The sequence below is a fragment of the Terrapene carolina genome, unplaced genomic scaffold, assembly GCF_002925995.2.
Source record: "Terrapene carolina triunguis isolate 2854851 unplaced genomic scaffold, T_m_triunguis-2.0 Scaffold85, whole genome shotgun sequence".
NCBI classification, from domain to species: domain Eukaryota; kingdom Metazoa; phylum Chordata; order Testudines; family Emydidae; genus Terrapene; species Terrapene triunguis.
In genome coordinates, this window is record NW_020664436.1 from 34129116 (window position 1) to 34154452 (window position 25337).

At 42.4% G+C, this 25337-nt stretch overlaps 1 protein-coding gene across 1 annotated transcript in view; it reads right to left on the bottom strand.

Moving 5' to 3' along the window:
* Positions 1–25337, bottom strand: part of FNDC1 (fibronectin type III domain containing 1) — a 135447-nt gene that overhangs the window by 60212 nt on the left and 49898 nt on the right. Inside the window, exons 2-9 of the mRNA XM_024203564.3 lie at positions 23390–23596; positions 19927–20025; positions 16233–16350; positions 14000–14187; positions 13675–13782; positions 9993–10181; positions 4960–8238; positions 2197–2315 (exon numbers count right to left, since the gene is read on the bottom strand). Coding sequence (XP_024059332.2) covers positions 2197–2315; positions 4960–8238; positions 9993–10181; positions 13675–13782; positions 14000–14187; positions 16233–16350; positions 19927–20025; positions 23390–23596 — 4307 coding nt within the window. The remainder of the gene's footprint in view (positions 1–2196; positions 2316–4959; positions 8239–9992; positions 10182–13674; positions 13783–13999; positions 14188–16232; positions 16351–19926; positions 20026–23389; positions 23597–25337) is intronic.

The window sequence follows — 25337 nt, forward strand, 5'->3', positions numbered from 1 at the left end:
TCTAACTATTAACTGTGCCTTTGAAAATCACCTCGTTAGGAGCCGAAGTCCATAATACTCCAAAATTACCTAAGCATTTTTGAAAATGGTATTTAGGCTTGTAAGTGACTTAGGCCCAAGTTTATAAAGGTATTTAGGTGTTGCTTAGCTTAGCATTGTAATGCCTAAATAATTTAGGAGCCTAAATCTCATTTTCAAAGGGACTTTAGGCCCTTTGAAGCCAAAATCCCATTGACAATCAATGGTAGTTAGGCTCCTAAGTGCCTAAATCACCTTTGAAAACAAGTGCTAGGCTTCTAAATCAGTTAGGCATTGAAACGCTGAGTGCAGCAATGCCCTAAAGACCTTAAAAACCCGGGCTGTAGGCACTTTTGAAAATTTTACTCACCCTTTAATTTTAATTGTTTCCAAAAATGATTTCATATGTTTACAAAAGGAAACCAAAAGGTTTAGATGTGACAAGCCAGACATTATGGAAGACGGGTGCTAAGTGTCAGATCAAAATAGTTTAAATTTTTTAAATGCCCGTGTGCATGTTTTTCACACTATCTTGAAAATGTCTTCCACAACAGGCATTTGAATATGTTCATCTAATACACTCTAAGAACGCTAAAATGCCATATGACATTTATTTATTCTCTGCTATTATTCAGGTTGCAGGTTGTGAGTATCCCCATTGATTTCAGTGGGACTATTTGAGGAGTGAGGCACGAATCAGCGTGGGCCAGAAATAAAAATTCCTTCCATACACAGGCTGGTTATCAACATGGTAGGTGGGATTTGCCCTGAAAGGCAGATTTTGGAAGGCATTTAGGCACCTAAAGATGACTAACAGTATGTTGGGAACTATGAGGAAAGGGATCGAAAGCAAGACAGAAAATATTATAATGTCCACCCCTTCAATACTGTGTCCAGTTCTGGTTGCCCCCATCTCAAAAAGGATATAGAGGAACTGGAAATGGTTTAGAGAAGGGCAACAAAGATGATCAAGGCTATGGAATGGCTTCCATATGAGGCAAGACTAAAGGATTAGGGCTATTCAGCTTGGGAAAGAGATGACTGGGGGGTGGGGAGGGAAGGGGAATATAATAGAGGTTATAAAATCATGAATGGTGTGGAAGAAGTGACTAGAGAAGTGTTATTTACCTTTTCACACGGTACAAAAACCAGGGGCCACCTGATGAAATTAATAGGCAGCATGCTTAATACAAATAAGTACTTTTTTGTACAATGCATAACTAACCGATGGGGCTTATTTTCATGGGATGGTGTGAAGACCAAAACTATAACTGGGTTCAAATAAAGAACTGGATAAGTTAATGGAGGATAGGTTCATCAATGGCTATTGGCCAAGATGGTCTGGAATGCAACCCCATGCTTGGGGCGATCCTAAACCTCCTACTACCAGAAGCTGGGAATGGAAGACAGGGATGGATCACTCGATAATTGCTCTGTACTGTACGCTCCCCCTGAAGCTCTAGTTCAGGCCACTGTCGGAGACAGAATACTGAGCAAGATGGACCATGGTCTGACCCAGTATGGCAGCGCTTATGTTCTTACATTGAAAGAGACACCTAGTGGAATTTTCAAAAATGCCTAGGCACTTAACTCCCATTGAAATCAATGGAAATTAGACACCTAAGTGCTTCTTCAAAACCTACAAGATGTCTATCTTTATGTGCCTAAACACCTTTAAAAATCTGGTGCTAAGGGCTTGTCTGCATAGGGATGCTATTCCACAATAAGATAGGGTTTGAGTTTAAAGCACTATAGCAGCTATTCTGGAGTAACTGCCTGTGTGGATACTCTTATTCTGGAATAAGAGTGTCCATATAGGCAGCTATAATGGAATAGCTATTATGGAAGAGTTATTTCAGAATCGCTGTGCTGGTCAATTTCCCCATGTAAAGAAGAGCTAAGTTTGACATAACTGAAAAGCACTTAATTGAAGTCAGTGGGGTTTATGCTGCTAAATTACATAGGCACTTTTGAAAATCCAACCCCTTAAGCCCTAAATCAGCTATTTAAATCACACAACAATAAATAAATTATTTTTTTTCATAGAGTCATTGATTTTAAGGCCAGAAGGGACCCTCAGTCTGATCTCATTTTATATTCTTTTTGGTGAAGAGCACGGTTCCTTTTTTTAAAAAAATAAGTCAAAGCATCTTGAATTTGCAAAGAAGGTCACCATACCCACTTTGTTCCTTGAGGACCATTGATTATTCTTTGTCCACCTTGTTTTCCATTATTACCAGGTAGTATTTTCCCATTTATATTTGTTTTTGTTGTAAGATTGGGCCTACCATTACTACCTGAAATAGAGAAAACAATATAATCAGTATTCTTAACAAGCGTGTGCACAGAACCAAACCACACTTTACAACATGAACAAATACAATGGTCATTACAAACTGTGCTTAATTATTTACACATAAAGGTATATGTCTAGTACATAATCATCATCATCATCATGTTCCTATTACGCCTCTGGTGTTTAGGGCAGTGACGAAGCTCCTCCACTCCTGTCTGTTTCTGGCAACTCTTTCAATGGTTTCCCAGCTGTGCCCCAGGTTTTTCAGCTCGGCTTCCACAGCTCTTCACCATGTTATTTTCGGCCAGCCTCGTTTTCACTTGCCTTCAGGTGTCCATCTTATTGCTATGCTGGTGATGGAATCAATTTATGTACTGATTCCAGTAAATAAAGCTGGGTTTAAAAGAAACTAAATATAAAGGGTTCGATTCACCACTACACTCTGGTTACTGTGCATTGCTCTGTTGATGCAAAGAAGATGTAAACCTGGCCTAACTGGCTGCTTAAACTGGATTTATGGCTGCTTTGTGTCACTGAAATGGTGCAAAGCAGCCATAATGTATCAGTAAACCAGGCCCAGAACCAATTAAAACTAGGACATTCAAAATTAAAGCTGAAACCCAAACCATGATAATGATTACAGACATTTATAAGGCATCCATCACCATAGTACTTGCATGCCTTTTCCATAATTTACAGTAGATCAAAAATTACATAGCACCCAAATTAGAGAGTGTATATCCTGAGTGAACCTACAGCACCTAGACCAATTTACCTGAAAAGTCCAGAACAAAGGGATTACCAGCCATGGAACTATCTGCTGAAGGATTCCAGTATCTATTGTTAGGGGATCTCATCTTGCATCACACTGTAAGAGAGGTCTAGCTTGGCTCTTGATGATTTTCTGGTGGGAGCAAATTCAAAAACCCCGAGAACACCTTGGCCCCACACTTGCAATTTCTACCCTATGGACTGATAGCTGAAGCATTCCTGCCAAAAGCAAATGCTGTAATGGGGAAAGTGTCTCTGAAATAAATGGCAGCCGCATGCATGCAAACGGGAGCAGAATTTGGCCTTTTGTGACGGCCCTGCTAAAGAAAGGACCAAATACGCTGCAATATGTCAGCTCAGCGGGTTTCACATTAAGAATGTATTTTCATTCTGGAGTTTTTAGCCTTCAGTTGGTTCAGACTAGAAAATTAGGGGTTTGTTTTAGATATACATAGCAGACCCAGTCTTGCTCCCATGGAAGTTAATAGGAGGTTTGCTATTGACTCAAGAAGCCTGGATCAAAACCTTAGTTTTCATATAAGTATAAGAAGTGGAAAAAACAAAAAACAACATACAAAGTGTCTGAGCCTGATTCTCCTCTCAGTTATATCATGGTAAATCGGGGGACACTCCACTGGAGAGTGACTTTTGATGTACAATCTGGCCCGTTATTTTTAAAAGTAGGCATTTACATTTCTGTTGGGATGCACTATTGGAACACTTTCATATCTGTGCAGCTGAAAACAGCATTCCACACTGATTTGTTCAGAAGAGGACAAGCACTTGTTTTCTTTCTAACATGTTTGGCCTGTCTGTTCTGATCCCTGTTGGATTTTAAACAAAACAGATGCAGAATTTCCAAATAGATCTTTAGTCACTAAAAACGTTCTTGAACTTTATAAGCATTTTTAAAAAGTCAGTCACCATGTGGAATCATTTTTTTTAATCCAACCCCATACTGACCTTTTGCAAAGAACCCAAAAGGGGGGTGGGGGCGGAAATGCCTCTATAACATTTCTCCTCACCTCTAGAAGAAAACACTGAAAGAACAAACCTCATCTCACACAGCTTTATATAATATAATTCAGCTTAGCTCTAGAACAGCATTAGCTTCAGCTACAGGCACTCAACCCTGGGATGGAGAGCAATTTTAGAATCCTGCCCCCACCAAACATATGTGATGCTCACTCAGCGTACACTCTCTATGCTGGTAGCTTTTGTGTTCTGTTCCTGCTGACGAGGTGGTATTCCAGCTCCACACAGACAGAGGTAACTGGCAGATGTAAAAATCTGAAGGGCTTGATTTTTAGACCACCCACAGGTACCATTTCAGTCTACTGGAGTTGTGGGTGCCCAGCACCTCTGAAAAATCAGACTCTAAACTTAATCTCTCATGCAACCATCCAGGATTGTCCTGGAGTCTCCAGGAATTAAAGATTAATTTTTAATTAAAGATTATGTCATGTGATGAAACCACCAGGAATACATCCAACCAAAATTGGCAACCCTAGTGTTGCTCAGTTTCCATATATAGTCCCTGATTCTGTCATCTGATCCCCTTGGGAAGACCTTGAGCCTCACCAATTTTGCAGGACACCCCAGAGGCATATGCATCAGGTCAGATTGTAGGATCAAGTCTTCTGACTGTGATCTCCTCCCATATCACCCTCTGTGTTTGTACCGTGCTCAGCACAATGGGGACCCAATTCTGATGGGGCTTTCTGGATACTACCAAAATATGAATAATACTGTACATTGAATTATATACTTTAGCTTGTATCCTGATGAAACAATGTAGCTTTCATCTAACAACTGATAAGGGGAGAGGAACATTCAAGACAGTAAAATTAATAAAGTAATTAAAAACATATTACCTTGTCTATATGGAAGTCTGACAAATTGCCGTTGAGAAAGGTTTCGTGGCCTTTGTAGTCGTTGACGGGGCACGAGAGGGGATGAAGATGAACTAAGAGTTGGAGAAGCAGAGTGTGTGGGATACAGCTGAGAAGGCACAGATATGGATGCAGAGGAGCGTGGCCAGGCCAATCTTGGCTTAGAAGATGTATGTGGTTTGTTAGGGGTCTGAGAAATTCTTGAGACTACAGAAGACGATGACTTGCCTTGTGAGGCAGGAAGAGATTGTTTTAAAGTGGGAGGCTCTTCCTCCTCCTCTTTTTCTTCTGCAGAGTTTACTTTGTGTATTAGACGAGAGCCCATGGGTTTCCTTTTATCCCTGGCACCATTGCCACTCATATTTGTACTGCCTCTAGAATTGGAGGAAGATGACCATCTTGCAGCTGAAGATAATGTGGGTTTCTCCTCCACTTCTCCCTCATCATCACCATCTTTTGAAACTGACTGGCGAGATTTAGATATAGAAGAGAAAGGAGCTCTTGGAGAAGGTTCCACTTTTGATGATGCTGACTGGAATGGGCCATATTTCTTCTCACTTTTGGATGCTATTCTAGTAGGGACTCTGGAACCTGAATGGTAATTAGGAACTGAAGGATGAGTTTGTCTCAAAGAAGTGGAGGATGACTTTGAAGATAAAGAAGTATCCCTGCTATTCTGATTGTCCTTTGCTGTGCCAGTGATGGAGCTAGAGCCTGGCTGAGCGGGTTTTGATTGATAGGAAGATGAAGATGGTTTATATGAATCTGACACCTGTTCATTTGAAGTGGCTACCCTGGATCCAACATGTCTGCCTGCTGGCAAAGATGAACTTGATCCTCTGGAAGAAGTTGGAGAGTCATGCCTACTTCTGAGTTTTTCATCAACTTTACTAATTTGAGAAACTGACTGCTGGAGCTTTGAAAGAGATGAGCTAGAACTTCCCTGAGACAAAGAGGTAGATATTCTCCTAGAAGAAGAGACATCTTTAGGGAATGTAGAATGGGCATTTATTTTGTCACCTGCTTCCTCCTCCTCAGCCACATCCTCATCCTCCTGTAATTTTTCATTACTTTTGTGGGAGATCTGAGAAGGAAGCCAGCCTCTAGAATTTAATAAGGAGAATGGAAGTTGAGACTGACCAGCATGTGCCTTTTGAGAAGGGCTTGGTTCTGAATGGAGAGTTTTTTTAGATGAAAAATGAGAGCCTCCAGTTAATGTTTTTTGAGACAAAGGTATACTTTGTTTTGATTTTGCAAAGGTTTCCTTCACCTCCTTACTGTCCCGATCATCAGGCTGTTGTTTGGAAGCAGAAGACTGTACACGAGAATACTTTTCCGCAGTAGCCACTGATGAAGACCCAGTGGAAGATGATGAGCCTGATAAGGCTCTCGACCTTGCATCCTGACCATTTGTTACCCGGTGAGAAACACTAGGACTAGAGTGGTGGTTAGTTCTAGTAGATGGGGGAGATCTCCCAGATATTGAGGGCAATGAAGAAGATCGGCGGACTGTAAGCAAAGAGCCTGATTTTGTGGGAGTTTCCTCCATTTTTGTACTAAGAAGTTCATCTTCTGAACCAGAGAGCTGTGATTTTTCTTTGACTGGCTCTCTGCGGTGAACATTAGAATCTACCGAAGGACTTCTTCTTCTAGAATAGACTGCTGCTGAAGATGATGGTCTAGAAGAGGAAGGTGAATGGTCATGTGCAATAGTTGAGGGTAATGGTTTCTCATCTTCACCCTCCAGTTCTCTAGTATCTCTCTCAATATTGGAACTAGACCTAGTGGCACTAGTTGAGGTTAGGCGTGCATTAGTCTGAGGATGAACCTTTGAGGCGACAGCAGAATAAGGGGGTTTAGAGGGTGGTAGCTTAGATTCTTGACTACTACTGATCTTGTTTGGAAACTTATTGATTGTATGAGATGACTTGTGCTTGAGCAAATTAAAACGTTCAGAGGCAGTCTGTCCTAAAAAAGACCTAGAATTAAACGTAGACGAGGAAGAGTCTTGTCTTTTCTCTTCCCCTTCTGTTTCTGTGTCCTCACTATAATTACCATCATCAACATCCCTTCCATCAGACTTACGTTTAGCAGAAGATGGGATGCGTGAGTTAGTCAAAGTATGACTAGCAGAAGCAGAAACAGCAGACTGTGATGATGCAGAGGCGGTGGCTAATTTTGGATCCTTCAACATGTGAGGATTAGAACCTGAGTGAAGTTTTGTTTGCAGTGATGGAAGTGAATCTCCACCATGAGAAGAAGAACTGGAACTTGACCTATCATTTCTACTCTCTGCCTCTTTGCCATCATAATTGTCATAACTATCCAGGGTATCAGAGTGAACTAATTTAGAAGAGGGATAGCGTGAATGACTTTGAGAGTTTGTAACTGTTGATGATGTAGGTGATTTAACTGGCACAGAAGAGGTGTGTGGCTTAGTCTGATGGCTCTGGACCACCTTGCGAGATACAGAAGACTGCCGATTCAATGGTAAAGCCAAGCGAGTGTGGTCTGGAGTTTTAGGAGATACTTGACTGGATCCTGTTTTTTTTAATGGCACAGAATCTAGACTTACTTGCTTTTCCTCCACACTATCTGCAATATCATGAGGTACATTTTCAGCAGGCAGATTATCTAAAGGGATTTTAGGGGAAGAAGGAATATTAGAGTTGCCTTGTCTCTGACTCTTTGTTTCATTATCTGTGTACTTAAAAATGGGAGAAGATGCAGAGGATGAGGAGCGTTGGGTCAAGGAAGACGAAGAGGAGCCATGTTTGTCTGTGCTCGTTTGTCTTGTCCTTACTGGAGTGCGTGGCCTAACTGGTGTTCTACCTGAAGAAAGGACAGAGTGAAATGGACGGCTAGGAGAGTGGGGCCCAATGTTTCTTCTCTGATCTTGGGTTTTAGGCAATAGTGTTGGCATTTCAATGGAGGACTCTTGATCATCTGTGACTTCAGTGAATTGGGGATCAGGTTCTCGCTCTGATGTCTTTTTAGAGAATAGCTGTGATTTATTTAGCACCCCACTACCAGTCAACAGTTTATTCTTAAACTCAGAAAGAGGACTTTTTGTATCTCCACCACTAGGAGAACTAGATGAATGAACAGCAGTATGCTTAGAGGAAGCTGATGGTTGGATTTTCCGAGAAGGAACAGGAAAGGTTCGAGGTGGGGATGAAGGCACATCATCACCAGGTTTTTTTGACTCCATATTATCTTGAATGTTTGTTTGTTGATGAACATTTGAATCATCCCTACTGGCTGCAAAAGAAAAAAATAATTTTTTTTAAAAATTCACAATGATACAGTATATGTAAAAACAGCATAAAAACTGCCTAAGAAAAATGAATCAGCCAACAAGATCCAGATAATGCTTTAGAACATTGGACAACACTTAATTCAGTGTTAGTCAACCTACTGGGAAATACAAATATCACTACATTATCAACTGGGGAAAACTTAAAATAATAAAAATAAATAATAAGTCAGTTGAGAGTAGGCAATGCTAGACAAATAATTGGAGCCAGATCTTCAGCATAGCTTTATCGATTTAATAGATTAATAGATTCTAAGGCTAGAAGGGATCATTTTGATCTAGTCCAGCTTTTTTCAAAGTTCGGGTCATGACCCAGTACTGGGTCACAGTACGTCAGATACTGGGTCGCTCTAGTCAGCACCACCGACCAGGATGTTAAAAGTCCCACTGGCAGCGCTGCCCAGCTAAGGCAGGCTAATGCCTACCTGTTTTGACACCGTGCTGTGCCCCGGAAGCAGCCAGCAGCGGGTCCAGCCTCTAGGCAGGGGGGTCATGGGGCTCTATGCGCTGCCCCCACCCCAAGCACCGGCTCTGCACTCCCATTGGCCGGGAACCAGCCAATGGGAACTGGGGGGGGTGCCTGCAGGAGAGAGTCACACAAAGCCGCTGTGTGCCTCCGCCTAGGAGCCAGACCTGCTGCAGGACGCTTCCGGGGTGCAGTGCAATCCGCGGTGCCAGGACAGGTGAGAAGCCTGCCTTTGCACCCCGGCTGCACTGCTGACCCAACCTCGCACTCCAACCCCTGCCCCAGCCCTGATCCCCCCGCAAACCCAGAACCCCTTCCTGCAAACTCCTCATCCCCGGCCCCAGCCCAGAGCCTGCATCCCCAGCTCAGAGCCCTGACCCCTCCCGCACCCCAACCCCCTGCCCCAGCCCAGAGCCCCCTCCCAAACCCCAAACCCTTCATCCCCAGCTCCGTTGAGTCGTGAGCATCAACAATTTTCTTCAACTAGGTCCCCAGAAAAAAAACACTGATCTAGTCTGATCTCCTGTACAGCACAGGACATAGAACTCCCCCAAAACAATTCCTAGAGCAGATCTTTTAGAAAAACATCCTGTCTTGATTTAAAAATTGTCAATGATGAAGAAGAAATCCACCATGACTCTTGGTAAATTGTTCCACTGGTTAATTACTCTCACCATTAAAAACATAAGCCTTATTTCCAGTCTGAATTTGTCTAACTTCAGCTTTCAATGCAGCTATGCTGATGTATACCAGCTGAGGATCTGACCCTTAATGCTATATTAATGATAGACAACAGATCATGTTTTTGTCTATATTACAATATACTCATAGTAAAAAGCAAATATTTTGGAGTTTTGCCTAAGTAAGGACTGCAGAACTTGGTGAGCAAACAAAATACAGTATAGATTTCACCGAACATTGTAAAGCAAAAGGAATATATATTTTCATGCAGCAGGTCATGAAACAGCCAGATATATATGTTTACTTAAAATATTTGTTTCTCTTTATACTGTATGTGCTATGACGGTGATGACTGACTGAATCAGTATTGCCATGACAGATCTAAGTTTTAAAGCTTATAACAAGCTGGCTATTAAAGAACCTTTGAAATGAAACAGTGTTATGAAACTCTGCAGTTTAGTGGAATAAAAAGCCAATGACTGCTATAAAAAGTTACACAAACAAGTCAATGGCAAGAATGTATAGACTGAGTCATAGGAACACAATACTTACCTGTTGGCATAATGACACTGAAGGCTTTAGACTGAGGACCTTGTCCCCTCCTGTTTGCTGCTCGAATTTTGAAAATATAGCGTTCCCCAGGCTGCAGACCATCTATTATGGCAGAAGTAGTACCTCCACGATAGGTGATGGACTTTGCTCCGAATGGTTTGAGAGCCGGGGCGTATGAAAGAATGTATTCTGAAATGATTTGGCAGACGGTTGGAAGGAGGAAACTGAAAACAGTCCTGTTTCCAGCGGACAGACTGTATGGGTAGGATGAATTAGAACGTGCATTACTAAAATTAATACATTAGCAATGCACGTCGAGTCAACAGCTGGAGTATAAAGACATGATATACAGTAAGCTAAATAAACATTCTTTCAACGTATTAGACAAGAATATAGATTTATATATATAGTAAATTAGCTGATTAAGCATACAGAATACAGGAGATAAATCCTACAGAATATTTAAGCAACCACCTTCATTATTGATGGTTATACCAACCAATAATTGTGATGGGAGCTATGCATCCCAAATGGAAAGCAAGTGGAAAAAAATAATGGTTACAAAGTCAAATATTGGGTGGTTTAGCTATTGCTATCACAATTTTTGCTTATGAACACTGAAGAGTCAAAAAATTCTACACTCAGCATTTATTCTAATACAAATGTAACGGATTGAATCTAATGATAGTTAGAAAATTTGTTGAACACAATGAAACACTAACATTCTAACCAGTTTTTAATTGCCTTATGGCTACTGGCAATAAAGTCTGATGCAACCAATAACTGTTCTGTATTACTATTACAGAGTTATTTATGTTAGTAAAATAGTGGTGGGACTGATTGTAAATACTTTGATAGTTAGTCAGCAGGTTCAAACCTTTTCATTCTAGTAGAAATTATAAAAATGTTTGATATAAAACAGTGTATGTACACAACTAACCTTTAAGACATGCAATATTAAAAGCAGGTAAAATATTTTGATTAGTGCTGCTTATTCTTTTATCATTTATTTGCTATAGAGTCCTGACACAGGACTCTATAATCACTCTGTAATCACTTTACACTTTAAGGCCCCAATCCTGCAGAAGAATCCCCACTACCACAGAGTCCAGTTAGCTTTTGTGGGACTCCACCAGATGCAGAGGTCTAATCACTAGATCCTTGGCAATACTGGGACCTTAGGTTCCCTACTAACACAGCATTTAAGCAGGAGCTTAATTTGAAGCCCATGAGTAGTCCCATTGCAATCAGTGAGACTACTCACATGTTTAAAAGTTAAGCACATGCTTAAATGCTTTTGTGGATTAGGGCCTTAATTAGTATAGTTGTCCATATAGAGCAACTATATAGTATATTAAATTCTTGCCTTGATATCTAAAAGAAATACCTTAACCTAATGATGGACAGATGGTAGTAACAACACACATGCTCCATCCAACACAGTTAAATACATATTTCCCCCTCACTGACACACAACATTCATTAACTGTAATGGGAGATGTTCACCCTGTGCAGGGGACCAGCACAAGGTCTAGGCACTATTTAAGTCCCTCTGAAAACAGCACCTCTCAAAATAAGACTGAAGTGGTGCTGAGACCTGGCATTGGCCATCTGCACTTGGGTGAATTTCTCCCTAACAGGAATAATTTATGCATGAAGGGGAACATATAACCTATAGTTTTCCCCTTTACACTCTCATAAGGCCTTGATTCAGAGAGTAGCATTTTTCGTGTAGTAACCTGCAAGATGCCTTTTTCATCCCTCTATAATTTTAAAAATCTTATTATTAGTCATAAAACAGAACTTTGGAAACTCTTTTCTAGGACTACGGAGAAGTGCAACAGTGTGTGACGCTCCAGCGCAGAGCCCAAGGAAAACTATAGCCCACAACACTCCATTAAAAAAATTAAGGAACTTATTTTCCCCTCTAACAACTAATCTATAATGGTTGCAATAAGAAATGTGATGACTGTAAGACCTGGAACAACTCATAAAAACAAAGATTAAAAATGCATCATTCATATTGTCAGACATGAATGAATTTTACTGATCAGTGCAAAGACTGCTAATCACTAGAAGGCCTGGGAAGTATTCTTCCTTTCTGGTAGTAAAGAATATCCATACTGGAAGTAAGAAACATATGTTATACAGGAATGACATAGTGGCACTGGCCAGGAAAACTCTACAACAATTGTTATTTCTGGCCCTTTTGTTTGGCTGCTAGAGGGAAACGTCTTCCATTATTGAGATATGAAAGGTGATCAAAATGGAAAACAAAGAAAAAAACCTTACAAGATGTGTAAAATAAAGCTAGTGTTTGGAGTAAACAATGATCACGAGAGACCTATTCCATGATTTCATTTTCACTGTACCTGTATAATTTAATCAGGTTCATAAAAAAGCCTTCTCCTATGGTACATCACATCAAAAGAAAACATTTTGGCCTTCATTTTCCTAAGTGATTTGGGGTGACCAATTTTTCAATCCCCAACTTGTGGCAGCTTAAAGGGGCCTGGTTTTCCAGAGTTAAGCACTCAGCCTCTGAAAACGAAGCCCCTGTAAAAGGGGCCTCAAGTTGAGCATTCAGAAATAGAGTCACCCAAATCACATTTGAAAATTTCAGCAAATGTGTGGATTTCTCAAAACTCAGGACATGTTTTTAAAATTTCACATCACATCCATGCATCACTGCACAGGTTCTTTTGGGAGTTTTTTAAGCTTTAGGGTGAAACTTTGCCTCCAATGAAGTGCCTGGCAAAACTCCTGTCGATTTTAGTGGAGACAGATTTCTCCCCTGGAGTGCACACTATGCAAGTCTTTTGTGCTGATATGCTATATGCCCGCTCTTTCTCCCTCTGCCATTGGCTTGGTGACTCCTGTGACTCCACAGTTCTGATAAAACAGCTGTATAATGTTCCAAAGGGATGGAGAGAAAAGCTAGTGGTTCCTTCAGTCATGGGTGAGTGGAAGTAGCCTGACTACCTGCATATGGAGTTTTGAGGGGAGATGGGGGGAAAAAATGCTGGAAGGTTGTTCAAATCCCATCCAATTAAATTACTACTGATTGGCATACACTCCTACTCTGGTAACTGTTGCTTCTGTATGAAATATCCAAACATCAGTGTTTTATGCTTGTTTCTTTAAGAGGGACTTTCACATTATGGTAAACTTTAAAAAATCATGAAACATAATTCCACCCATTCTGATGATTATCCTACTACCCATGCTCCTTTTTTTAATCATCAAAAGGTCATTGTATTGCCTCCGTAAACAACTTTCCCCCCTTCTTGGTACAGGAGTTAAATCATATGATTGTATTTGTGACATCACAATCATTTTGATGGCAAAGGCTTTGTGACATCCCAGGCAAAGCACAATGGCTTCACTGCAGCACATGGCAAAAGCTGAAGCAGAGCTGGAAAGGAGAAAAAACTCTCCCGCACATGCAAGAACTGTTAATAAGAGAAGATTACTGGTATGATCAGCTGCTATGTGCATGAAGTTTCCTTTATTTCAGCTCACCACAGAGTGGAAGTCCCTTCTTGAAGAACTTGAGCTCCCTACAGTTGTACATTACATACAGCAGCAGTGTCAGTTTAACTTTATTACTATAGTGTGATTTCTGCAGGTCACTTTGTCTTTAATTTCTCTCTCAATCTATTAACTGGCAGAAATGACGTACCTTTTACTTTTCCTTCACTCTCTGCAAGAGGGTCCCAAGATGCAGTGACAGAGGTTGTTTTGCCTTTTATTGGCCAAACATCTAAATTTTCAGGTGCACTTGCAGGAGCTGTGAAATAATACAGAAGAATGGAAATTAAGGTCAGAAATAATGGTTATACACAAAGGCATATTTTTTTTGCCCCATGTTTGCATCCCAACACCTTCTGTGCAACTATTTCAAAGACAAAACATGAAAAGCATTGCTGAAATATAGATCCACCTGTAGCTGCAGTAGATCTAATTTTCAAAAGGTACGTCAAGTTGTAGATAATTTTGATACATACCAGCTTCTGGGGTTCGTTGGTAAACAGAAGCACTCCATTTGCCTTCCCTTTCTCCCTCTGAAATTCGCACTGCAAACTCATACATAGTGTCTGGTATCAGCTTATCCACTAACACCCGTCTGTTAGGGACTTGTTTGTAATCCCACCTTGCTGATTCCCCTTTCTCTCGATAACGGACAGCATATCGCCTGGGAATGGAAATGTGAGAGCCAAAAATTCATCAACTGAAGTCATTAGGATCAAACACAGTTCAAGCCTTTTTCTACTAATGTGCTTGGCTAAAAAAAAAAACATCCAGTGATAGAGGAAGAGTGAGCAACCATGAGCTAAACAATCTCTTTTAGAACACGTCTACATGAGGAGCACGTCATCAGGATAGGTATGGAGGTATATTATACCAGCAAAGCGCTCCTCAAGTGGACGCAGCTTACACTGGCAAAACTACTCTTTTATCAGTATAGCTTATTCCACTACCCTGGAATGAAACAAGCTACATGAGTAAAAGTGCAGTTTTGCTGGTATAACTGCAACTACACAACAGATTTCTGCCAGCACAGCTATGTCAGTCAGGGAGCACAGCTCTTCACATGCCTGACCAATGTAGCTGTGCTGGCAGAACTCTGTAGTGGAGACATTGTGTCACTGTACTGATCACTGTAGTATCTAGGTTCCCCCCAATGCTAAGGTGAATGAGATGGAAGCTGATTGCGCCCTGGGAGGAACTCACTCTAGGGAAAATCAGGTAGCGTTTGCATGGCTGTCCTCCAACAGGGGCTGTGACAGAGAGGAGAGCCTTACTTTGAGGCTGGGTTTACTGGGAGCTCTGCCAATGGAGTCTGCCTGTGGGATGAGCTATATCAGCATATCTCAGGGTTGCACTCTCCTGAGCCAGGATCTTTTGGCTGTAGCTTCCCCCAATGGATCAAGGATTCCAGGCACCATCCACCATCACAATCCCCATCCAAGTGGGATTTTACATCACTAGGGGCCAAGCGCCCTGAAGTTAATATATCCCATTGTCATATACTTAGATTGCAAGCCTGTGAGGCAGGGGCCTTCTTTTCGTGACAGAATGGTGCCTGATCCTGATCGGGGCCACTAGAAGCTACTGAAATACAAATGAAGAGTAATAATAAAAACGTTCCTTAGCATCTTTTAAGCACACATTTTTCTGTGTCTTTAGTTGAGTCAATCACATTAAGCCAGGTGCCTTTTTAGTCTTTATGGCTCCTTTCTTGTAACAGGGTGGCTTGCCCTTGGGCTGGAGAGCCTGGGACTAAGCCAACCCTAATTCCAAAATGAGCCTCACCTGAAGCGAATCAGGTTCTCTAATTTAAAGGCAGCAGGAAGCTGCAGAGGGGTGACTGGTTGAGAGAGAGAGAGAAGACTGAGTTCCAGCCAGAAAGGGCTGAGAACTGGTGGCTTCAGGTAGAGTTTATGAATTTCGATTGATCTGTGAGGTTGGACTCAATCAGTCATGATATTCTTGCTCAATAACTTTCTTCAGTCTTTTTAAACCCTGAAATGGGGCCTAAGCCCCAAAATTTGGATCTGAACTGTCCCCAAATTTAGATGTTTCTAGATACAGGATTTTGTCTTTCTATCAACTACTTTGGCTAAGAGGAGAAACTCTTATAAATCTTGGATTGAAAATTGACCAGCAGAAGTTTACGACCCTTCTAGTTTGAGGCCTTGTATCTCCCTGTCAGATGCTCTATCAGGCCAGGGAAAGCTTTCCCCATAAACTAAAAACTCCAGTTTATCTAGTATATCACACACGTAGTGGAGCAAATTAAGGCTGCCAGTACTGTTAAGGTAGAGGGGAAAGAGAATGCAGTGAGACCTTATACGGTTAACAAGAATATCCCAAGTTATAATAGCTAATGCTAACAAAATTTTGGAAGGGATATTAAATCTCATGCTTCAGAATTTAAGCCAATCTCTAACTATTACAGAACTAGATGATCCCTGATGTGGGAACACATTTTCCTACATTTACCTACTTCAGGGTTCTCACTCCATCCTCTGAAGCATCTGGTGCCGGCCACTGTCAGAGACAGGATATTGATGTATATAGACCCTTGATCCAATATGGCAATTCCTATGTTCATATTTTGCCTTCAATCAAGCTATGCCTGTAACTACACTTTATTATTTAAATGGCAAACAAAGCTGTAAACAATGAAATATTTAGTATACATCTTGAAAACAACTTCACCACAAAGTAAAGTACCTAGTTGGGTCAACCTTCTTCGGTTTTTCATATATGGGATCCGTCCACGCAACAAGCACAGATTGAGAGGACATAACACGAACGCTTATGTCTTTTGCCTCCTCTAGCTCATCCTCCTCTGAAATGACAAGGTAACACAGTGAGTCAGTAATGAGAACTGTGGAGATCTCAATGAAGTAGTAATTGTGCTGCAATGACATTACCGTAAATATACTGTACTGATAAATGACTAACACAGATGATGACACAGGATACACTGAGAACAGGGAGAACCCCATAGCAATATGATTCTCCCTGCTATGTGTCTTTGTACAAGAATAAGGTGCGGTTTTGTTGTTCAGAATTCTATAAGCGTTTAGCCAATTCTAACCAGTTATTTATAGCAGACAAATTATTAAAATACTCCCATTCGTTGCCCCCAGCAAACCCACCACAAGGGCTGTGCAGAGGATAGAAATTCCATTTCATGAAAGATTTTGAAATTTGGTTTCATTGTGAATTGTAGGGAAACCTGAACATTTAGAAATTATCTGTGAAGGAAATTTAAAAAAAAAATTGTTTTGGATCAATCAAAAGGGTTTTTTCCTACAAAAATGAAATATTTCATTTCAATTTCAATTTTTTTATTTTTAAATATGGAATATAAAATATTTTAAAAGTCACTTCAAAATGATAAATCAAAATGTTTCATTCCAAAAATGTCATTTTTGGGGGTGGGGAGGGAAATAAAATTTCAGCTAAATCAACATAATTCCTCAAAGTATTCTGATTTGGGTGGATCTGCACATTTTCTGACAGAAAATGGTTCCATCAAAGTATTTCTGACCAGCTCTGCCTACCACCTTGTGAACAGGACAATCTATGCCAGTGGTTCTCAAACTTTTGTACTGGTGACCCATTTCACATAGCAAGCCTCTGACTGAGACTCCCCTTATAAATTAAAAACACAGTTTTATACATTTAACACCATTATAAATGCCGGAGGCAAAGCGGAGTTTGGGGTCCCGACCCCCAGTTTGAGAACCCCTGGTCTATGCTTACTGTTATTACAGTGACAATCATTCTCCAGATATTCCCAGGGCACAGAACAAATGAAGCACAAGGTTCACGCCCCCTGGGCTCTACAGAAGGGTAAAATTTAGAAATTGTTCAGGTCTGAGGAGGGCTGGGGCCAGTAAATCTTTGACCCTGCAGAGCCACAGTCACTCTGCAAAGGGGGAAGTGATCCAGCTACAGGGCTTAGTGCAGTCCTGAGGTTGTAGTATTTGCCACAGAGCAGCTCTACTGCTGCTTCAGTCAAGGAGTGAAGGAAAAGGATTCCTCTCCAGGCCAGGCCCCACAGAAATCCCAAGTGCGCATTCCAGTGACTTGGGCTGTGAGCTGGGACCAGGATTTAGTCCTTTATTAATATCAGCGTGAATACAAACTTTAATGTTGTAAAATTGGATCCCCCCCCTTTATATTTTACGGTGTACTTTTTCAATAACACTTCATTGCTACCCTGGTATTTCTGACTAGCTAGGCTGGTTGTGTGTGTGTTTGTTTGTTTAAATATCTTATCCAAGGACCAGCTAGATCTCAAATTTGGTTATCCAAAATGAAAATATGATTATCCCAATATGATAATATCTAGATTTTATATAGCACTTTTCATCAGGAGATCTCCAAGTGTTTTTACAAAGGAGAGCAGTATCATCACCCACCATTAGATAGATCGGGAAATTGAGGCATCTGCAGGAGAAATAATTTGCCCAATGTCACCCAGCAGGGCAGCAGCAGAGTAGGAACTGAACCCAGGTGTCCTGGCCCAGTGTGTTATCCACTAGAGCACACTGCCTCACTCTGTATAGCTTTGCAGCTAAAATGAGTTTTATTTTTTTAAAATTCAACTGATCAACAGTTTCCTCCCTTATGGACAGGAAGGCCAATCAGTTCAGAACTGCCTTTATAATACCAGCCATCCTGAGGTCAGCACTGAAAAATGGCCATCAGCTTCAGTTTCCTTGTAAATGCCACTGAGTAGCAGTTGTACTTCCCACTGCATTTCAGAGACTCATTTGCACTGTGCACTCTCCCTTAAGTTCAATGTAGGATACATCTGGCTGTCTTGTGCTGTTCAGTTTCATTAACAACAAACCTGAAACAGGGAACCACTTTTCAGTCTCAGCATGATGCGCCAATCAGTCAGTAACAAACCATGGCCACATCTATACACACACACACACACACACACCCCACACTTTCCATGGGGATTGAACCTAGGCCCTTCAACACCAAAAGTACAAGCTCCTGCTTCTGAGCAGAAGGAGAACTCCTTGTACTGTGAGTAGAAGGGTATTACAGTTGTTGAGGCTAGCCTCGGGGAGGAACATGCACCAAGGGCCTGAGTCAAAGCCCACTGAAGTCCATTGAAAAACTTCCATTATCTTCAACGGGCTTTGGATGAAACTCTAACCCTGTGTGTTATGCTTGACATGCTTAGTGCCAGTGTAAGACAATGGCTTGTCTGGTAGACAATAAGTAATTATATTTTACTTGTCAAGAGCAAAACTTTGGTTGCCCAGGACAACAGGGTTTTTCCAAGCCTAACAACCACTATTTAAAAGAAGTAAGAATTTTTTTTCCCCATTAGAAAGTGGATTTTCAGCCATCTCTGTTTAACGGAAGCATCATCTTGAAACAAGATACAGAATGACAAATGAAAACCATGTAATTTCTCTACAAGGTGTGATTTTAAAATGGAAAAAATTAGCATGACAGATTGATGATGTGACCTTCCAAGGAGAAGTCTGAGCCATGACACTAATATAACATAGTGCCCAGATCAGGAATGGTTAATTTCATCACCCAGTTAAAACATCGAAAATGTTCTTCTACCCCCAGCATACTCTAAGGCTACGTCTATACCCAGCCGCTAGTTCGGCGGCTGGCAATTGAAGTTCTGGGTTCGACTTATCGAGTCTTGTCTGGACACGATAAGTCGAACCAGGAAGTGCTCACCGTCGACTGCGGTACTCCAGCTAGACGAGAGGAGTACCGCGGAGTCGACGGGGGAGCCTGCCTGCCGCGTGTGGACCGAGGTAATATCGAACTAAGGTACTTCGAACTTCAGCTACGTTATTCACGTAGCTGAAGTTGCGTACCTTAGTTCGATTTGGGGGGTGAGTGTAGACCAAGCCTAACTGTAATATGATGCAGTGAGAAAAATGCCCGGCCATGTTGATGACTTAAAGCCACGAGTTCATTTCTAACCTCAGTTACAGTACACAGATGTGCACTACCTCATTTCCGGGGAAGACGGGGAAGCTGCAGATACCTACTCCCTCTGAAAATCAGGGAACTAACACAGATGTTTACATTCAGGCACTCAAGCCTGAAAATGTGGGCCTGGATCCTCAATGGGCCCACCCCTCTTTCTCTTACAGTCACTAGGAGCTTTGCCACTGGCTGCAGTCCTTTAGGCACAAATCTATTGAGTCCATTATGAACAAATCTATTCTACTGTTATTTTTTACTAATTGAATTACAGGAGCAACCAGAGACATCAGCCAAGGTCAGTGCCCCAGTATGTTAGGTACTGTACCAAAAATCCAGTAAGAGACAGCTCCTGTCCCAGTCTATAGTCACAAAGCAGCATATATTTCACTTTTATACACATGGCTCCACAACTTGCCTGCAAATGAAAACAACATACCTGAGACCTTGCTCTTGGTTAAAGCTGCACTATAGACTGGCTGACTCTGTCCTTGGGAATTCCTTGACTGCAGTGAAACCACATAAACCGATTCAGATGCTACATGTGAGAAAAAGCACAGAGACTTTTCTATAATCTTTTCCACAGCAATGGTAAACAATGTTTCAATATTGTCAAGCAGACATCTTGTCACATTTTTATTAGGGAAATTCTATCTCTAGAGGAGGGAAAATCAGTTTCCTTGAGAGGTAACTTGGAAATAGTTAGCATTTATATCTAGAGGTTTTCATATGCATAGGTGCATATGATGGCATTTTAGAGACAGGTACACTATCTATAAAATGAAATAGTGTAGCATAAATCCCATAATCTGAAGTTTGTTTGTTTGTTTTTTACTTTCTCCTGAAAATTTTCCAATTACTTTAAAAACATTATTTGCTCTCTCTCTCTCTCTCTCTCTCTCTCTCTCTCAATGGCAGCTGACTTGTAGAATACAAGCAGTGAAAGACAAATGCTGCAATTTAAAACACTGCATAGTATTTTTCATCATTATTTACTGCCTGATCCAGTGCTCACTGAGGCTAGGTCTACACTAGAGCGGGGGTCCGACCTAAGATACGCAACTTCAGCTACGTGAATACCGTAGCTGAAGTTGCGTATTTTAGGTCGACTTACCTGGCTGTGAGGACGGGGGAAAGTCGACCGCTGCCGCGCTGCCGTCGACTCCGCTGCCGCCTCTTGCCGCGGTGGATTTCCGGAGTCGACGGCAGAGCGATCAGGGATCGATTTTATCGCGTCTTCACTAGACGCGATAAGTCGATCCCAGAAAACCGATTGCCTGCCGCCGGACCCTCCGGTAAGTGTAGACAAGCCCAGAATCCCAACGACTTCAGTTGATATTGCCCCTGAACAATGCAGGATGATATTTACCCTTAGTTATATTGATGTGTGATAGAGATAGAGAGCACAGGGAGCTTCTCTCACACACATATCTCATCCCAGCAGCAGCTCCACAGGGTTCCAAACTAGCTTGCTGGGCTGCAGGAGTGACTTGCACAGAACTTGGAGGGAGGAGCACAGGTTGCAGGAGGGAAGAGTTTGGAGGAAGCATCAGGAAGTCAGTGTGTGTGCACACGGCTAGAATGCTAGCTAGAGTTGCAACAGCCCTGCATATAGTTCTCTTCATAAAGAGCCAGTTTAGTTTAGTGTTAGCAACTTGGAGTTTTCTGATGCAGTAAGCAGTAAAGTTTGCTGCAGAGTGTACTCCTTACCTCTCTGAATTATTTGGCCTATGACAGCAGGATGACCCAGGAAACTTCCACACAGCCAGCCCTGCTCCACTCCCTTGTTGACTCAGTATAGTAAGAAGGATCTTGCCTTCCATGATAAATATTACCTGCTAATTAATGTCTTGATTCAGCAAGGTACTTGAGGCCATGCCTAACTTTAAGTCTGACTTCAGTGGGGTTACTTACAGGCTTAAAGTTAGACACATTCTTAAGAATCTTGCTGAATCTGGACCTAAAACTCATCCCTTGATGTTTAAGCAGTTCTGTGCTACGATGTGGATCACTTGCCCCATGTTGAAAGTCAATAAGCATGTCTTAGGGTTGCCAACTTTCTAATTGCACAAAACAGAACACCCTAGCCCAGCCCCTTCCCTGAGGCCCTGCCCACTGACCCACACCTTCCCCAAGGCCCTGCCCCCACTCACTACATTCCCCCTTCCTCGGTGGCTCGCTCTCCCCCGCCCCCACTCACTCTCACTGGGCTGGGGCAGGGAGCTGGGGTGCAGGAGGGGGTGAGGGCTCCAGCTGGGGGTGCGGGCTCTGGAGTGGGGCCGAGGATGAGGGGTTTGGGGTGTGGGAGGGGGCTCCAGGATAGGGGGTGGGGCCAAGGGATTTGGAGTGCGGAAGGGGGCTGTGGGTTGAGGCAGGGGGTTGGGGTGTGGGAGGGGGTGAGGGCTCTGGGGTGGGGCTGGGAATGGGGGGTTCAGGGTGTGGGAGGGGTTTCTGGCTGGGGGTGCGGGCTCTGGGGTGGGGCCAGGGATGAGGTGTTTGGGCTGTGGGAGGGGGTTCCAGGTTTGGGGGGGCTCAGGGCTAGGGCAGGGGGTTGGGGCACAGGGTTGGGGCATGGGCTTACCTCGTGCTGCTCCTGGTCAGTGGCACAGCGGGGTAAGGCAGGCTGCCTGCCTGTCCTGGCACACCGCGTTGCATGAGCCCCAGAAGCAGCCAGCAGGTCCGGTGCCTAGGCGGAGGGGGGAGCAGGAGGCTCCACTCTCTGCTCTCACCCGCAGGCACCACCCCTAGCACCCATTGGCCGGTTCCCAGCCAATGGAAGTGCAGAGCTGATGCTGGGGACAGGGGCAGCACGCGGAGCCCTGTGGTCCTCCCACGTAGGAGCCAGACCTGCTGGCCACTTCCGGGGCGCAGCGCAGTGACAGGACAGGTAGGGACTAGCCTGCTTTAACCTTGCAGCACCGCCGACTGGACTTTTAACGGCCTGGTTGGCGGTGCTTGCTGGAGCCACCAGGGTCCCTTTTCGACCGGGTGTTCCTCTAGCGTGTCTTAATAATTCATTTGTTGTTATATTAAATACAGTAGCTCTGAAATTAACAGCCTCCTCCTACTCCGTTGACTCAAATGGTCTCAATCCTTCAAGTGCTTGGGCAAAGTGCAGCAGGGAGCACAAGGTTGTTGTGCTCTAGTGCTGCCATATGTGGGCCCAGCAACATTAGGCATTATGGCATAGTCACCTGCAATGGGGGGAAATATGTCTCATCCCCATTGAGCACCCACCCAGTTCCTCTGATGAGTATAGGGGTGTGAGCAGAGAATGGGGAGGTATAGGTTTAAGTGGGACCCTCAGAATGCAAAGGAGAGACTTAACTATGCACTCCCTTCTTTGGCCTTACTTCTACTAGGCAGGAATAACTTGGTGGCTACATGCATGCACTGCTCTCTTTAATGCAGCATCGGGTTCTGCTGCACTTTTTGTCCTGGCCATCATCTTTTACCTTGTGCTTACATTTGCACATTCCACATTGTGCAGCGTCAATCCCTAACAGTGTGCATCAGCATGTTTGGCATTGTCATTTAAACTACTAACATGTGGCCTATGATCCTTGAGCACTGTTAAAAATATACACATTTCCAGTCTGAATTTGTCTAGCTTCATCTTCCAGCCACTGGATCTCATTATACCTTTGCCTGCTAGATTGAAGAGCCCATTATCACCTTGTAGGTTCTTATAGACTGTGATCAAGTCACCCCTTAACCTTCTCTTTGTTAAGATATATAGATTGATCTCCTTGAGTCTATCACTGTAAGGTACATCGGAACAGAACAGCACAGTGCAGTACTGTATATGCAACAAAAGGAACAGAAACCAAACTGTCGGGCTGATGCCCAAGGCTAGCCTTGCACCAACTAAGCTAGACCCGTAGCACGGAAATTCAGCTCACCTAGTTTCTTAGCTTCCTGGCTTCGTTCATGTTTTTGCAGAGGAACATAACTCATCTTTCGGCTGCTTTCCCCATAACCCAAGAGGTAGCCTTGAGATCTGCGTGGACTCCTGAGGCCCGAGGCCTGGGGTAGCTTCCACCGGACAGATAACTTGTTGCCTGGAGATCGGACACGCAGTCTCAAAGGTTTGTTTGGCACTTCCTTCTCTTCAAAAAACAAGCAAGAAAACACACAAAAACACCATATTACTATTATGCATTTGTCATATATGGCAGTAGTTGTTGTCTGTCTGCACGTTTAGCCATAAAATAACATCAAAATCTGTTTATAGCTCTTTTTAATTTTGTGATAAATCCAACCCCAATAAAAACATGTTTTCCAAGAGTGGAGTACAACACAATACATTTTTCCCAGACACTTCAGACAAAATGGTGTACAACATCCAAAGTGAAAACATATCATATTGCAAGTATTCCTGCCAGAAATCTTGGCTGTCTTACAAATCTCGTTTCATCTTTTCCCTTCCCCTCCCGCCCCCCTATGGCTTTAGGCACCTAAGTACATTATTTTCTGGCAAGTATTACAGGTCAGTATAAAATACAGTACAGAAATATTACACTATTTATAACTTTCCTATAGAAAACTATGTACACTGAAAGCAGTTTCTGCTCTCCAGTACAATCAGTTGTAGTTCTGGTCACCTACAGCTTCTTAATCACGCTTTCTTGCATGTGCCTTAACTCTTGACTTCTAAAGTTCAAAATTACAAACTTACTTTATATGATCACTCATGCAGATAACACCACAACTGGTACTTTATAAAAGTCATTTGTATTTGATATTTCTAATAAGTCAGAAACTTTCCTCTTAAGAAATCATATTTATATGACTACTGCTTGAGCAACTAAGTCACTCATTCCAATGGCATTCCCTTCTTTTTTTGTGCCAGTTCCCATTTTAAATATACATGGTATCATGCTAACAAGTACACAACGGTTAAAGTAGATAGTTCCCCCTACTGTTTCTCTCACTGAACCAGCCAGGAAGGAGTGTCGCTTACCCAAACCAGGGAGAGAAGCTAGATCTGTGTTCCCTCCCATTTCCCTTTATTTTAATCCCTGCTAGCACCATTCAGAGAGCAGGCACACTCATTAGATGGCACATTTCCTTTGTGAGATCAAGTTGCTCTAAAGGAAGTGTCACTGTCTACACAAAGTTTCAGAAAAGGATTAGATTGTCTTTTCTGGGCTCTGGGACATCATGCTCCTGTGGCTTTCAGCATTTTGCTACAAGTTAGAAAGTTGCAGAGTAAAAAAAATACTAGAAGAAGAAAGACGTGTAAAACTTTAGCTGATGTGATTGCAGCACCACCATAGGGCTCCAGTTCTGATTCGGGTGCTGATTGGGACTCCTTGATGCTACTGCAATGCAAAAACTAAATTTGAAAAATATCAATCAATAAATAAAGACTGGAGAGTATATAATAGACACCCTGCAGATAAAGCAAGTTCTCGCCTTAATTTTGCTTTCACTCTAGGCCATAGGTGCAATTCTCCTTTCAGTTACACCTGCAAAACTTCACTGAGCTCAGGGTTGAGGCAATAGCAAAAAGAATTTGTCCCTCTGAATCCAAATATCCCCAGTTGGAGGGACTGAGTGAGCATGCCTACTTTTGGCACCAATTCAAGAAAATACCCCTATGCAGGGATGCATGTAAGCACATACTTAACTTTAAGCATGTACTTAAGTCACATTGGAACTAATAGGACTTAAATGCTTTCCTGAATCAGGGCCTCAGAGGAGCTACTCACATATTCAAAGGTCAACTATGAATGATAACTAACTGTAGTCTGTAATCTATCATTTAAATCAGCTTCTGTACCAAATGACTGGAGGATAGCTAATATGACGCCAATTTTTTAAAAGGGCTCCAGAGGTGATCCCAGC